Source organism: Podarcis muralis, chromosome 18 (genome assembly GCF_964188315.1).
Source record: "Podarcis muralis chromosome 18, rPodMur119.hap1.1, whole genome shotgun sequence".
NCBI lineage: Eukaryota > Metazoa > Chordata > Lepidosauria > Squamata > Lacertidae > Podarcis > Podarcis muralis.
In genome coordinates, this window is record NC_135672.1 from 7,696,360 (window position 1) to 7,712,501 (window position 16,142).

The 16,142-nt window shown below is 50.9% G+C and overlaps 1 protein-coding gene across 6 annotated transcripts; it reads right to left on the reverse strand.

Annotated features, from left to right (window-relative positions):
* Positions 1–2,740: 2,740 nt before the first annotated feature.
* On the reverse strand, positions 2,741–15,580 carry TNFAIP8L1 (TNF alpha induced protein 8 like 1). 6 transcript variants are annotated; one of them, XR_013391200.1, is made up of 3 exons: positions 15,430–15,580; positions 4,239–5,962; positions 2,741–4,108 (listed from the first exon to the last, which is right to left on the reverse strand). XR_013391200.1 is itself a non-coding variant. In XM_077921735.1 (3 exons), the coding sequence occupies exon 3, from the start codon at positions 5,955–5,957 to the stop codon at positions 5,397–5,399; it is 561 nt and encodes a 186-aa protein (XP_077777861.1). In that variant the 5' UTR covers positions 5,958–5,962; positions 12,369–12,439; positions 15,245–15,574; the 3' UTR covers positions 2,741–5,396. The 6 variants fall into 6 exon arrangements, 5 of the variants coding, with proteins under 5 accessions (XP_077777861.1, XP_077777860.1, XP_077777862.1 ...); XM_077921735.1 differs by adding an exon at positions 12,369–12,439 and having other exon boundaries at positions 2,741–5,962; positions 15,245–15,574; XM_077921734.1 differs by adding an exon at positions 12,369–12,443 and having other exon boundaries at positions 2,741–5,962; positions 15,245–15,574.
* Between the last annotated feature and the right edge of the window lie 562 nt (positions 15,581–16,142).

The window sequence follows — 16,142 nt, forward strand, 5'->3', positions numbered from 1 at the left end:
AATCGAAATGGGAAGGTGGAAAATAGTCATACCTTTGGCAAAATTTCCTTATTGTGGCCAAGTTGTTTTGACGCTCGATATCATTTAGGTAAAGGTAAAGGGACCCCTGACCATTAGGTCCAGTAGTGGCCGACTCTGGGGTTGCGGCGCTCATCTCGCTTTACTGGCCGAGGGAGCCGGCGTACAGCTTCCGGGTCACGTGGCCAGCATGACTAAGCCGCTTCTGGCGAAACAGAGCAGTGCACGGAAACGCCGTTGACCTTCCCGCCGGAGTGGTACCTATTTATCTACTTGCACTTTGACGTGCTTTCGAACTGCTAGGTTGGCAGGAGCAGGGACCGAGCAACGGGAGCTCACCCCGTCACAGGGATTCGAACCGCCGACCCTCTGATCGGCAAGTCCTAGGCTCTGTGGTTTAACCCACAGCACCACCCGCGATATCATTTAGGTAAAGGTAAAGGTACCCCTGCCCGTACGGGCCAGTCTTGACAGACTCTAGGGTTGTGCGCTCATCTCACTCTATAGGCCGGGAGCCAGCGCTGTCCGCAGACACTTCCGGGTCACGTGGCCAGCGTGACAAAGCTGCATCTGGCGAGCCAGCGCAGCACACGGAAACGGCGTTTACCTTCCTGCTAGTAAGCGGTCCCTATTTATCTACTTGCACCCGGAGGTGCTTTCGAACTGCTAGGTTGGCAGGTGCTGGGACCGAGCAACGGGAGCTCACCCCATCACAGGGATTCGAACCGCTGACCTTCTGATCGGCAAGTCCTAGGCTCTGTGGTTTAACCCACAGCGCCACCTGCGATATCATTTAGGCGCTGACAAATTAGACTGTTTGCTTTACTAAAACCCAAAGCGAGTCGCTGTTGCGGTGATAAACCTCAGGAGTGAAGTTTTTAGTCCAGGCGCTCGTGTGACAATCTTGCAGCGCTGGGGATATTAGACTGGGGCGAAGCCAATAAGTGTTTTACGCCAGATCCATAATTCTACCGAGGGAAGATTAGCCTCTTGGGCAGATAGAAAAATAGAATTGTAGTGTTGGCAGGCACCCTGGCGGTCATCTAGTCCAACCCCTTGCAGTGCAGGAATAAGCAACTCGAACCTGCAACCTTGGCGTTACCAGCAACCACACTCTTTAACCAGCTTTGGTCTGACTGGGTAGGGAATCTTCCTGTGTTTCGCCGCGAGCAGCCTTCCTCCCTCCGAGGACCGCTTTCCTTGGCATGTAATTAACGAGGCTCTCAGCAGGTTGTTGACTAACGAGTGGAAAGGGATTGCCGCTGCATCTCTGGCCTCCTTCCTTGGCAGCATCAATCACCTGTCGTTCTGCGGCGCTTCCGTGGAGCTGCCGACACTCCAGCTGCTCAGCGTTCACCGGCAGCTGGTGGGGTTGGCAAGGAAGATGCTCCAGGATTCTGGGAGACGAGCAAGCTTTGACTTGCTTCATTTTTAGAAGGGAGACCTCCTGGGCTTAAAGGGTCTGCTTAAGTCCAGGAATATCTTCCCAATAGGGCCGGCCCACCCATGAGGCAAGGTGAGGCGACTGCCTCAGGTGGCAAGGTTCACAGAGGCAGCAGATCCCAATGTAAATCTTTATTCATTAATATTATTACAGTGGTAAAAAGGTAAAGGGATCCCTGACCGTTAGGTCCAGTTGTGGCCGACTCTGGGGTTGCGGTGCTCATCTCGCTTTATTGGCCGAGAGAGCCGGCGTACAGCTTCCGGGTCATGTGGCCAGCATGACTAAGCCGCTTCTGGCAAACCAGAGCAGCGCATGGAAACGCTGTTTACCTTCCCGCTGGAGTGGTACCTATTTATCTACTTGCTTTCGAACTGCTAGGTGGGCAGGAGCAGGGACCGAGCAACGGGAGCTCACCCCGTCATTGCGGGGATTCGAACCACCGACCTTCTGATCGGCAAGTCCTAGGCTCTGTGGTTTAATCCACAGTGCCACCCGCGTCCCTTTCATTACAGTGGTACCTCGGGTTAAGTACTTAATTTGTTCCGGAGGTCCGTTCTTAACCTGAAACTGTTCTTAACCTGAAGCACCACTTTAGCTAATGGGGCCTCTTGCTGCCGCCATGCTGCCAAAGCACGATTTCTGTTCTCATCCTGAAGCAAAGTTCTTAACCCAAGGTACTATTTCTGGGTTAGCGGAGTCTGTAACCTGAAGCGTATGTAACCCAAGGTACCACTGTATTGTTATTATTAATAATAAAAATAATAATTTGGTTTTTCAAATTACAGTTTTACAATCACATATGGTGCTGGAGGAGACTCTTGAGAGTCCCATGGACTGCAAGAAGATCAAACCTCTCCATTCTGAAGGAAATCAGCCCTGAGTGCTCACTGGAAGGACAGATCCTGAAGCTGAGGCTCCAAGACTTTGGCCACCTCATGAGAAGAGAAGACTCCCTGGAAAAGACCCTGATGTTGGGAAAGATTGAGGGCTTTCCCAAACCAGGGGGCTGGTCCACCTTGTGGGGGGCTGGACTATATTTTTTAAAAAATAATAATGAGTGAATTCCCATGACCCACAAATACCCAAAGATGCATTTTAAATAGAAGCACACTTTCTACTCATGTAAAAACACGCTGATTCCAGGACCATCCGTGGGCTGTATTGAGAAGGCAATTGGGCCGGATCCGGCCCCTGGGCCTTCGTTTGCCCACCTATGTGCTTCACTGAAGTATGAAATATACTCTAGAAGACGACGCAGACACCAAAGGACACACAGTGGAATGTGGATGGTTTAATTTATTTCCCCCGCGATTATGATCTTTAAGCTTAAAGGCTCAAAGAGTCTATAAAGAGTAGAAAACAAAACAAAACTCAACAACACATGTAAAAGAATGAACTTGAAGATGACCTCGAAATCGTTCCAGATTACACCCCAAAATGAACTTAATTCACATTCTGTTCACCTAGAAATTCTGGGAACTGCTTCCAGGTGTAGCTCAGAGATTTCTGAACTAAGTCACTGAACATTGCCAAACTAGCACAGTGCTAGGTATACAGTGGTGCCTCGCAAGACGAAATTAATTCGTTCTGCGAGTTTTTTCATCTTGCGAATTTTTCGTCTTGCGAAGCAATGCACCCTGGGTATTAACGGTTTTAACAAAAAGGAAACAAACTTGCAAGACGTTTTCGTCCTGCGAAGCAAGCCCATAGGGAAATTCGAAGCAACTCAAAAAACCAAAAACCCTTTTGTCTTGCGAGTTTTTTGTCTTGCGAGGCGTTCGTCTTGCGAGGTACCACTGTACTTTCTCTCTGAATGCAATGCTGTGACCTTCAGACGCCTTTAAAAAGGGTCGGCCAAATTCATGAAGAAGGAATGAGGACCGAGGAACGGGATTGCGAACTGGCCAAAGGTACAGTGGTACCTTGCTTTGCAATTGTTTTGGATTACAACCAGGTCAGACCCGGAACCCCATTGGCCCCATTGGCGAAAGAGCGCCTTGGGTTACAACCTGTTTTGGTTTACAACCGGACCTCCGGAATGGATTATGGTTGTAAACCAAGGTACCACTGTATCTGAGTGCTGCCAAACTGCGGGGCAGAATAAATCTTTCCTCCATAGCGGTCAACTTACAGATTTGAAAATAAGGGACCAGCAGCCTCGAAAATAAGGGACCAGCAGCCAAAATAAGCGATTTTAGTCAACTAGCTCCTTTCCTCTTGGGTGTGTTGGGTGGAGGTTGCTGCGACTCTCCAACAAGCTGACATTCTCCCCCGAAGGTATGCTCCTCCCTTATCTCCCGAGACAGATGGATGCTCACTGAGGCCCTGCTGCGATGTAAGCAGACCCTTGCGGGGATGGGTCTTATCCCTGCGAGTGGGGGTGGCTGGGAGGTGGGAGTAGTAGCCCTTTTCTCCCAGGCAGCATTGAAACCCGGGAAATTTAAGGGACACCATCAATCCGGGACAGCAGCGGGACACGGCGCTGGGATAAGGGAGTGTCCCGCCAAATAAGGGACGGTTGACAGCTATGCTTTCCTCCCACCCTGCAGTGTTTAGGAAGAGGAAGGGGGTTGGTTGTTTTTGTGTGTGTGACAACCTCTTAGCCCAAATTGCCACGAGGGCTTCCCCAAACCAGTGTTCCCCAACCTTGGGCCTCCAGCTGTTTTTGGACTACAACTCCCATCATCCCTCGCTAGCAAGACCAGTGGTCAAGGATGATGGGAATTGTAGTCCAAAAACAGCTGGAGGCCCAAGGTTGGGGAACACTGCCCCAAACCACCTGCCTGTCCGCTTTTGGAATCAGGATGCCAAGCTAGGGAGAAGGCCAGATTCAGACCCACCTTCCATCTGGTGGTAAGGTAAGGTCTTTGCCAAACCATTTCATTTTGTGGGAATGAGGTGTGGGGTGTAATCCATTGGCGCAGTCAAATACAACATTCCTTGTTTCCCTAGAATGGGCACAAGCAGGGGATGGTACTCCAGTCAGTATAACTTCCTGTTCTGCTGGTCTGCAGGATCCTTCCCCTGCATTTGACCTGGGAGATGGGTGCAGCCCAGGCTGACTCCATAAAAGAACCAAGTCACGCGACCATTTTCTTCTCTTGATGCTGCTCTCTTAAAGTATTTTGCTGTCTGCTGGGTCTCAGCTAGCAGCACATGAGCTAAATCCCCATAAAGGACGAACTCACACTGTGTTCTGTAACCACAAGCTAAAGTCTGCCTTCAGGGATCAAACAGAACTGAATGTGAGTAAACTTCTTGTTACTTTTAAGGAAAGACTCTTGTGCCTTTATTCTTTTAAGAGGGATCAAAGGGGACACCAGGAATAATCCATCTGGGCAAGCCAGATTGGATGACAGTGGTACCTCGGGTTAAGTACTTAATCCGTCCCGGAGGTCCGTACTTAACCTGAAACTGTTCTTAACCTGAAGCACCACTTTAGCTAATGGGGCCTCCCGCTGCCGCTGCGCCGCCAGAGCCCGATTTCTGTTCTCATCCTGAAACAAAGTTCTTAACCTGAAGCAGTATTTCTGGGTTAGTGGAGTCTGTAACCTGAAGCATATGTAACCTGAAGCATATGTAACCAGAGGTACCACTGTACTTAGCTAAAGAGATTCAAAACTGAGCAGAATCTGCTCTGCTGCATGACTCACTAACGTGAGTGAAGGAAGGATAATACTTAATCAATATATCCTCTCCTACTATCCTTAACATTCCCACATGAAGTGGAGGAGGAGGACGGACCATTTGAACCAGGGATAACACCCTCCCCGCAAGCCCCTAAGCATGACCAAGCCGAACCCCGAAAGACCACAAGTTGCTTCGTGCCATGCAGCATGGAGAAGCCCGAGTGGAGGCCACCAAAATCAACAACCATCTCCTGATGTTCCCTTGCCAACACAGAAAGCTTTCTGAAAGCTGGCAGGCCGGGCTCTCAGATGTTCCCTTCGTCGAGCATTTGGTTGAGCCCTTCGCAGATCCTCTGCAGGTGCGTGCGGTAAGGCTCAGACGACCCGTAGAGGGCCGAGAGGAACTCGTAGTCCGCAAAGTGGTTGAAGACGTGGTTGATGCGCGAGTGGGACTTGGCTGTCAGGTGGGTGTTGACAGCCTGGTGGAGCAGCTCCGAGCACTCCTTCAGCATGTTGGAGAGGACCCGCCGGTCGAAGGTGAAGTCTATCTGGTAGAAGCTAACCACGGTCATGGCCAAAGCGTGCAACTTCTTCCGGAAGCGATCCATGAGGGCCAGCTCGTCCGCGTTGAACTGTCCGTTGCGGTAGAGGACACCCAGCTTCATGACCACCTTGATCAGGTTCTTGATGATCTTCTGGGCTTCCTTGCGGTTCCTCATGTACTCCTTGGTGACCCGGTACAGTTCGTCCAGGATCTCGCTGCTGGTGTCATCAATGAAGATGCTGGCCATGTTTTTGGACGCCATCTTGCTCAGAAGCTTCTTCTGAGCTTGCAGAGCCAGGTTCTTGGTGCTGAAAGTGTCCATCTTTTCTGGAAAAGGCGAGAGCACACAGACATAATAGTAATAATATTATTATTATTATAATAAAATAATAATAATAATGGTTATTTATTATTTAGAGGGACGCGGGTGGCGCTGTGCAGGAGCAGGGACCGAGCAACGGGAGCTCACTCCGTCATTGCGGGGATTCGAACTGCCAACCTTCTGATCAGCAAGCCCTAGGCTCTGTGGTTTAACCCACAGCACCACCCGCGTCCCCCTCTTTCTGTAGTCAGCAACTAATACGTTGAAATAGCAACAACTGCAACTTGCAGGGGGCTGGACGAGACGACTCTCAGGGCATCTTCCAACTTGACAATTGTATGATTCTAGCTTTGTTTAGGGACGCGGGTGGCGCTGTGGGTAAAAGCCTCAGCGCCTAGGGCTTGCCGATCGAAAGGTCGGCGGTTTGAATCCCCGCGGCGGGGTGCGCTCCCGTTGTTCGGTCCCAGCGCCTGCCAACCTAGCAGTTCGAAAGCACCCCCGGGTGCAAGTAGATAAATAGGGATCGCTTACTAGCGGGAAGGTAAACGGCGTTCCGTGTGCGGCTCTGGTGAGCCAGAGCAGCGATGTCACGCTGGCCACGTGACCCGGAAGTGTCTCCGGACAGCGCTGGCCCCCGGCCTATAGAGTGAGATGGGCGCACAACCCCAGAGTCTGGCAAGACTGGCCCGTATGGGCAGGGGTCCCTTTACCTTTACCTAGCTTCGTTTTGGAAGCCGGACTCGGCCAACACCTCTGTTTGGGGCTCAATTACCGGAGCGACTGCTGGCTCCTGTCGCATGCAACCAGAGACCCTGCTCTACATAGCCATCTCTCTTGCCAAGGGGATAAATCTTTCATACAGCTGTACAAAGAGGACCTGAATAATTTACGGAGCAGCTTGTGGAAGAGAGATGCAGGGAAGGAGGGACAGGAGCAGACCAGAAAGATAAAAAAAGGAGGCCTCAATTGTTTTCAGCGGTGACCACCTCCATCCGTACTGTTGCCAAACCCAGATACGTGCGGTTTGTCCCGAGGAACGAGGGCTGACTCAGCTTCGAATGAACGAGTTTGCTGAATTCGTTCAAAGATCTCTGGACCTCCCCTTGAAAGCAGCCCCAGTGGAACTGAACATGAATTATGTTCGTTTTGGGAGTAGGGCTAGAGCTCTGTATGGATAATAATAATAATAATAATAATAATAATAATAATAATAATAATAATAATTTATTATTTATACCCCGCCCATCTGGCTGGGCTTCTCCAGCCACTCTGGGCAGCTTCCAACCAAATATTAAAATACAGTAATACATCAAACATTAAAAGCTTCCCTAAACAGGGCTGCCTTCAGATGTCTTCTAAAAGTTTGGTACTTGTTGTTCTCTTTGACATCTGGTGGGAGGGCGTTCCACAGGGCGGGCGCCACCACCGAGAAGGCCCTGTGCCTGGTTCCCTGTAACTTGGCTTCTCGCAATGAAGGAACCGCTAGAAGGCCCTCGGTGCTGGACCTGTTTCCGGGCAGAACGATGGGGGTGGAGACGCTCCTTCAGATATACTGGGCCAAGGCCATTTAGGACTTTAAAGGTCAGCACCAACATTTTTAATTGTGCTCGCAAACGTACTGGGAGCCAATGTAGGTCTTTCAAGACTGGTGTTATGTGGTCTCGGCGGCTGCTCCCAGTCCCCAGTCTAGCTGCCACATTCTGGATTAGTTTCTGAGTCACCTTCAAAGGTAGCCCCATGTAGAGCACTGTATCCAGTACAGTGGACGCTCAGGTTGCGACTGTGATCCGTGCGGGAGCCACGTTCGCAACCTGCAGTTCGCAACCTGCATGCATGAGCTCTGAAACCCGGAAGTAACCCGTTCCGGTACTTCCAGGTTCGGCGTGGCGCGCAACCCGAATTCACGCAACCTGAAGCGTCTGTAACCCAAGGTATGACTGTATTGAAGACCCAGTTTGATGGGTCTCCTTTTCAGTTGAGGTGAGTCTGCTCTACAGACTGTGTTGCAAAGGAACAGCTGGAAGTTGCCACCAGTCAGCTAATCGGCGCCGACTTCAAACTCTGCTCTCTGCAGGGATCAGCTGTGCTACAGAATCTTGTAATGCAGCAGATCCCAGCAGGCTTGAAGTCAGAGATGATCCCTGATGGGCGGGCACTGCCTTCAGATTCTGCTTTGGCTACTGGGATCGGCTGTGCTGTGGTGCTCCCTGTAGAAATTATGCACCACAGCCGAGGGCTTTGAGTCAGCAGCGATCAGTTGATAGTCACTGAATTTGAGTGCTGTTGTTTGCTGGGATCGGCTGTGCTTATAGAGTTCCCCATGGAGAATTCTGTAACACCCAGCAGATTTTGGCTGGATGTTAAGAAATGCTTTTCCAATGACAAGAGCAGTTGGCTCCTTACCTCTCTCGCCCTGACCTAGCCACTGTGATCCACGCGACGGTCACCTCCAGGCTTGATTATTGTAACTCGCTCTACGTGGGGCTGCCCTTGAGACTGACCCAGAAACTCCAGTGGGTGCAGAATGCCGCGGCGAGACTCCTTATGGGGTCCCTGCCGCGGGATCACATTTACCCAGTGCTATACCAGCTGCACTGGCTCCCGGTGGAGTACAGGATCAGGTTTAAGGTGCTGGTTTTAACCTTTAAAGCCCTATACGGCCTAGGACCCTCGTACCTATGGGACCGCCTCTCCTGGTATGTCCCACAGAGGACCTTATGGTCTTCAAATAAAAACATCTTGGAGGTCCCGGGCCACAGGGAGGTTAGGCTGGCCTCAACCAGAGCCACGGCCTTTTCAGTATTGGCCCCAACTTGCTCTGTCACAAGAGACCAGGGCCCTGCGGGACTTGACACCTTTCCGCAGGGCCTGCAAGACGGAGCTGTTCCACCAGGCCTTTGGCCAAGGCACAGCCTGACCCCCTTTCTCCTTCTGTAATCTTCACAGAACTCTAGCCCAATGGTTGCCATTAATTTGATTCTGAATTGATTCTGGAACGTATTTTAATTAACTGCGCAATTTTATGTACACTGTGCTGTTTTTACCTGTTGTTAGCCGCTCTGAGCCCGGCTTTGGCTGGAGAGGGCGGGATACAAATAAAAATTTATTATTTTATTATTATAAAGAGCTGTTCAACAACGAAACAGGCTTCCTTGGGAGGTGATTGGCCCTCTGGGACAGCTACCTGTCAGGGATGTTGTGGTTGCACTGGAAGCCCTGAAGCCAGCAGGGGGCTGGACTAGCAGATCTCTCAGGCACCATACGCCTCTATGATTCCAACGGGAACGAGCCCTTCTGCGACTCCGCTGCTGGCAAAATTGAGCTTTCTGGAAAACCCGGCTAAGATTGCAAGTGCAGGCTGACAATTGAAGGAGGAGGCCGTTCCATGGAAGGCCAACTTGCCGTGTTGTGGAGCGGCATAAATATTCCCGCTAATGAGCCAATTAGTTACACAAAGCGAGGGAAATATTAGGCGCCATAGCAGATTGGGCCATAAATCACATCGGCAAAGCAGCGCCCCGTGGACCCCTCCTCTCCCAAACCTGAGTGATATGGCAGTTAATAAATTAAACGCACACTTTCTTGCACCTGGGAGTCACGATTTGGAAGCTCTCTTTGCAATGGGAGCAAGGCGAGTCAAAGGTGAACGCCTCACAAATTTGTGTGACCATTCACTGAAGCTTAACCCCATAACCTCTTTTCCTGCGCAGCGAGAAAACAGGTGACGCAATTAAAGAGGGATTTCTTCTGAGCACAGGATATATCGGCAGGAAGCTGCAGGATATGTGCTGACTGGAAATGAAGCAGCGCGACCGCCCCAAATCTCTGGCAGGAGCAAGCAGCGCTGAAATTGGGAACATGGCTAGCTGCTCCCAAAGCACAAAACCATCACGAATTTGCAATAAAACAGACCTCTAAGAGTAGGGTTACCAGATGTCCCCGTTTCCCGGGGACAGTCCCCGGATTTGCGAATAAGTCCCCGGACAAATTCCATCCCCGGAATGTCCCCGGATTTCATCTAATGTCCCTGGGAAACGCAGCAGCGGCAGTCTCAGCAGCCCAGAGCAGTTGGCTCTGGCTGGCTTCAGGAGCTGCTCAGAAGTCCCCATATGATAGTGGTGCAGGGGCTCTAAGATGCAGCTTCCGGGCTGTCTCCACCTTCCCTGACCCCAGAAACTAAGCTGTGAAGGGAGGCTTCACGCTGCCTATTGGAGCAGCCTCACAACTCCTACTTGCGTGCAAGCAGGAGCGGGGCGGGGATCTCTCAGCTGTGAAGGGAGGCTTCATGCTGCCTATCAGAGCTTGCGTGCAAGCAGGAGAGGGCAGGGATCTCTCAGTTAGGCAATGGGAAACCTCCATTCCCAGCTGATGGATCCCTGCAACCCTCCTGCTTGCACGCAAGTAGGAATGGGATTGGGGGTGCTCCGATGGGAAGGGAGGCATCGCACTGCCTGAGCCTCACCACAGCTGCCATTCTCGGTCCTCCTTCTCCGCCTTCCATGCCTGACCCACCGCACACCGCTGACACACCACTGAAGAACCAACAACTCAGGGGCTGCCCAGACTCATGAAAAAGGAGATAGAAGCCTCAGAGGAAGGGGAAACCTGGCGGGTGAAGCCACGGTGGCATCCGCCCCTCTGCCACTGACATCGCTGCAGCATCAACGTCCTGAACATGTAAAGGACCCCTGACCATTAGGTCCAGTCGTGGCCGACTCTGGGGTTGCGGTGCTCATCTTGCTTTATTGGCCGAGGGAGCCGGCGTACAGCTTCTGGGTCATGTGGCCAGCAGGACTAAGCCGCTTCTGGCGAACCAGAGCAGCGCACAGAAACGCCGTTTACCTTCCCGCCAGAGTGGTACCTATTTATCTACTTGCACTTTGACGTGCTTTCGAACTGCTAGGTTGGCAGGAGCAGGGACTGAGCAAAGGAGCTCAACCTGTCATTGCGGGGATTCAAACCGCCGACCTTCTGATCGGCAAGTCCTAGGCCCTGTGGTTTAACCCACAGCGCCACCCGCGTCCCTATCCCGAAGGTGTAGTAGTTATTTATTTAATAGTTAAAGTGTCCCCGGATTCATTGAAAAAAATCTGGTAACCTTATGTATGGACACTGAACCTGAAGCACTGAAACTGTTAAGCTTATTGCAACTGGGTGCTGCACGTTGTTTAAGTAGAATCCTAGAATCACAGAACTGTAGAGTTGGAAGGGACCTCAAGGAGTCATCTAGTCGATCCCCCTTGGAAGGCAGGAATCACAACTAAAGCATCCATGACAGATGGCCATCCAACCTTTGCTTGGAAACCTCCAACGGATGAGAGTCCCCCATCTTTCCCCTGTTGAACTGCTCTTACTGTCAGAAAGTTCTTCCTGATGTTGAGTCGGAATCTCCTTTCTTGTAACTAGAAGCCATGGGTTCGAGTCCTACCCTCCAGAGCAGGAGGGCAAGTAATCTTGCTATATTCATAGTATTGAAATGTGGCTTTTTGTATGTCATTCTTTCTGCTTTGCTGTTTAAAGACAAGGCAAACCTTAAAAAATGTAGCATAAACACCGACAACTGGGAAACACTGGCCTGCGAGCGCTCCAGTTGGAGAACAGCCTTTACCAAAGGTGTCGTGGGTTTTGAAGACGCTCAAACTCAGGAGGCAAGGGAGAAACGTGCTGAGAGGAAGGCACGCTTGGCAAACCTTAAGGTAAAGGTAAAGGTACCCTGCCCGTACGGACAGACTCTGGGGTTGTGCGCCCATCTCACTCAAGAGGCCGGGGGCCAGCGCTGTCCGAAGACACTTCCGGGTCACGTGGCCAGCGTGACAAGCTGCATCTGGTGAACCAGAGCAGCGCACGGAAACGCCGTTTACCTTCCCGCTAGTAAGCGGTCCCTATTTATCTACTTGCACCTGGGGGTGCTTTCGAACTGCTAGGTTGGCAGGCGCTGGGACCGAGCAACGGGAGCGCACCCCGCCGCAGGGATTCGAACCGCCGACCTTTCGATCGGCAAGCCCTAGGCGCTGAGGCTTTTACCCACAGCGCCACCCGCATCCCTTTGGCAAACCTTAACCGGGATCAACTCCCACCCGGAAACCTCTGCCCCCACTGTGGAAGGACGTGTGGATCCAGAATTGGCCTCCACAGTCACTTACGGACTCATTGTTAAAACTGTGTTTATGGTAAGGTTACCAGACATCCCTATTTCCTGGGGAAAACCCCCAGATTTACAAATCAGTCCCCATACAAAAATCATTGAAGTTGAAAAGTGTCCCCAGATTCACTGAAAAAAATCTGGTAACCTTAGATAATCTTACTCGGCTACGAGGGATCACCAAAGAAGAAGAAGATTGACAAGTGGCCTTTTGTATGTTATTCTTTCTGTTTTGCTATTTTTCTAGAAAAAGGGGGGCCAGAATTCACCATGAATGCCTCTCTCTTTCTCTTAGAACGGCGCCCACCTGAGAGGGGCCAGAACTGAGTTCCAGTGAGTTCTGGCTGAAAAAGAAAAGCCCTGGCTGTTATTGTGAAATATTTACTTTGCTATTGTTCTGCTACGTTATTATGACATATTTTGGGGGTAGCGTTTAATGGAAATGAATCTCTGTTCCTTTGTTGTAAGCCGCTCCGAGCATGGTTTTGTGTGTCAAAAGGCTGCATACAAATACCATATCTTTCGCACTATAAGACGCACCAGACCACAAGACGCACCTAGTTTTTGGAGGAGGAAAACAAGAAAAATAATATTCTGAATCTCAGAAGCCAGAAGAGCAAGAGGGATCGCTGTGCAGTGAAAGCAGCAATCCCTCTTGCTGTTCTGGCTTCTGGGATAGCTGCGCAGCCTGCATTCGCTCCATAAGACGCACACACATTTCCCCTTACTTTTTAGGAGGGAAAAAGTGAGTCTTATAGAGCAAAAAATACGATAAAATGAATGAATGAATGAATGAATGAATGAATGAATGAATGAATGGAACTGGGACTTGATTCAGAGCAAACACACCTTAGCGTTGTGTTGTGTGGCTGCAGTCAGCCTTTCTCCTGAGTAGGCCATGCATAGGCTTGAGCCAACTGAAGCTTCTCCACCCAACAGAATTTAGGGACAAGGTTTTAGAAAGGACAACCTGAGGCGATGATTTGCTCAGAAGAGGAATCGGCACTTGGTTGCTAAACAGCGAGTCATTCTTTTGGGTTACCTTAACTTGCTGCTATCTTAAGGAAATCAGCCCTGAGTGCTCATTGGAAGGACAGATCCTGAAGCTGAGACTCCAATACTTTGGCCACCTCATGAGAAGAGAAGACTCCCTGGAAAAGACCCTGATGTTGGGAAAGATGGAGGGCACAAGGAGAAGGGGACAACGGAGGACAAGATGGTTGGATAGTGTTCTCGAAGCTACCAGCATGAGTTTGACCAAACTGCGGGAGGCAGTGGAAGACAGGAGGGCCTGGCGTGCTCTGGTCCAGGGGGGCACGAAGAGTCGGACACGACTAAATGACTAAGCAACAACAACAAGAAAGTTGTTGCTGGGAGGATTAAAACACCGAATGAATATCCAGATGCAAAACGGTGTTTACTTTTGATTTTGGCGATTAGGACCGTAATTATGATCTCAGCCCTGGGCGCTCCTTTGCGGGTGAAAACAAGCTGGCGAAAGCAGGACCTGCAAGAATCCTTAGCAACCGCCGTTCAACTCAGGGTGCCGACTTTTAAACTGTGTGATTTTCTAAATTCTAACTGAGGAGGGTAATTCTGTCTGCTCCACGCTGTTCTCAACGTTTAAATTTCGTGTACAAATTGCAGTAGCTGGTGTTTCAATCGGGTCTGGCGATTTTTACGCACTCAGTTGCATTTATATACATGTTTGTATCCTGCACTCAAATTACAAGCGGCCAAGTTACCCCATCCAAATCTGTGAGAGCTTAATATTTTTTTAAAAAAACAGGTGTTTGTGTAATTTGAATGGTCTTCTCCTTTTCTGCCTCCCACATACATCCTTCCTGTGGTTCCTATTGTTTGCAGCAAATACGTAACTCTGGAGCAGAAAACTCATGTTCAGAGTCACTGCCCTTGCACTGTTTCTTATTTAACCCCCCCCCAACCAGGTAGTAAAAACACTCTGTACGTGCTCAGAGGTGATCCCATTTGCTCCCGGCCAGCTCGATGGAAACCTGCCTGTCCGCTTCAAGCGCCAGAATCCGACCCGAATGATCTTATTCTTCCTTCCCAGCCCCAGCAGACCCACTAAAGTGTTTCTGGGGAGGGCAGCTCAGTCGAGAGAGCAGGTGACTCCTAATCTCAAAGGTTGTGGGTTTGAGCCCTGCATTGGGCAAACAGATTCCAGGGTTAGGCTAGATGACCCGTGGGGTCCCTTCCCACTTTAAAATTTGATGATTCTTTGAAATGCCAAGTTATTGTTTGCATTATGCCAGGAGACAGCCGGGTAAGACCTCGGGGCCATAGCAGGGGTTAGATGGCCTCTGTCATGGATGCTTCAGTGGAGATTTTAGTGGCGCTGTGAGTTAAACTACTAAGCCTAGGGCTTGCCATTCAGAAGGTCGGCGGTTCGAATCCCCGCGACGGGGTGAGCTTCCCGTTGCTCGGGCCCTGCTCCTGCCAACCTAGCAGTTCGAAAGCACGTCAAAAGTGCAAGTAGATAAATAGGTACCCCTCCGGCGGGAAGGTAAACGGTGTTTCCGTGCGCTGCTCTGGTTTGCCAGAAGTGTTTTAGCCATGCTGGCCACATGATCTGGAAGCTGTCTGCAGACAAACGCCGGCTCCCTCGGCTAGTAAAGCGAGATGATCGCCGTAACCCCAGAGTCGTCTGCGACTGGACCTAACGGTCAGGGGTCCCTTTACCTTTACCTTACCTGGATTACAGTGGGTTGGGATGGATGACCCTCGGGGTCCCATCCACTTCTAAAATTCTATTATCTTTTCTACTCTTTCCCTTTTGTTCTTCTCCTCTTTCTTTTTCCCCTTCCTTCTCTCTTTCGTCTCTTTCCCTCCCTCCCTCCTCCCTTCCTCCCTTCCTCCCTTCCCTCTCCCTTCGTCCTCCTTCCCTTCCAAAATAAACTATCTTACAGAAAGCAAAGCCATGACCATCCGCAAACCACCCAAAAACCACCGCACAGCCACATTTTTCCTGGCTCACAGCCTCCCGTCTTGGCATCTAGACAAGAAGGAAGTGCGCCTTAGCCCAGCCACTCCAAGTCTGTCCAGTCGCCAGCCCTTTCGGGTTTCGTGGGAACCCGGCTGCCCCGGGGCACGCGCTCTCGCGCGCTCTCCCGCTGCCTCTTACCTGGTCTGCTCCTTCCACATGAGCCGCAGACCCCCCTCCGGGTCTTCTCCTCCAAACCGGGACCCCCTAAGCAAGACCCTCGTCTGCAAATCCGCCTCTTCTTAACCTCAAAGATCCGCTTGAGGAAAAGGCAGATCCTTTGGGGTTTTGTTTGTTTGTTTTAAAAAGAAGATGTTTGCAGATACCCTGAATTGAAAGACAATGTCTCAACTTGGCCAAGGCTCGCTTTCTGCTAGCCGCGATCTCTCGCTTTCTTTCTCTCTCTCTCTCTCTCCGCATCCGGACGAGTCCAAGGTTGAAACTCGATTCTTTTGCAGCACAGAGGCAAGTTTCAAATTCAAAGAGAGCTGGAGGTGGCGGGGGGGGGGGTGAGGAGAGGGGGGGGGAGGGTGACAGGCCAGGCAGCCAACCAACCATTGCGCAGGGCTACCTACGAAGCAGCCAATGGGGGAAGCCAGGAGAAAGAGGAGGGCGCAAAGTAGAGGGATGGGGGCGAGCAAAGCGCATTCCTTGATCAGCCCCTGCGCAGCCTTTGAGAAGCGGGAGGGATGTGGGTCTAAGTAAAGGAGACCCGCCCCCCCCCCCAGTCTCAAGGCAGACAAGGCACAATGCCAGAAACCCTTCTTGAGTCACCTGGGCCGGGTAGTGGGGTGCGCGCACCCTTCATTTCCATTCCTCTTCCCCCCACTTTCTCTGGGTGCAAAATTGGCTCGCAGAACGCAGCATGGGAGGTGCAGAGGGATCCCAGGACATGTCCGGTTGCCATATGTCCTCTTTTCCCTGGACATGTCCTCTTTTCCCTGGACATGTCCTCTTTTTCATGAGTAGCCGAAGCGATCTATAGTTAAAAGTTGTTGTTGTTGTTTAGTCGCATAGCTGTCAACTTTCCCCTTTTCTT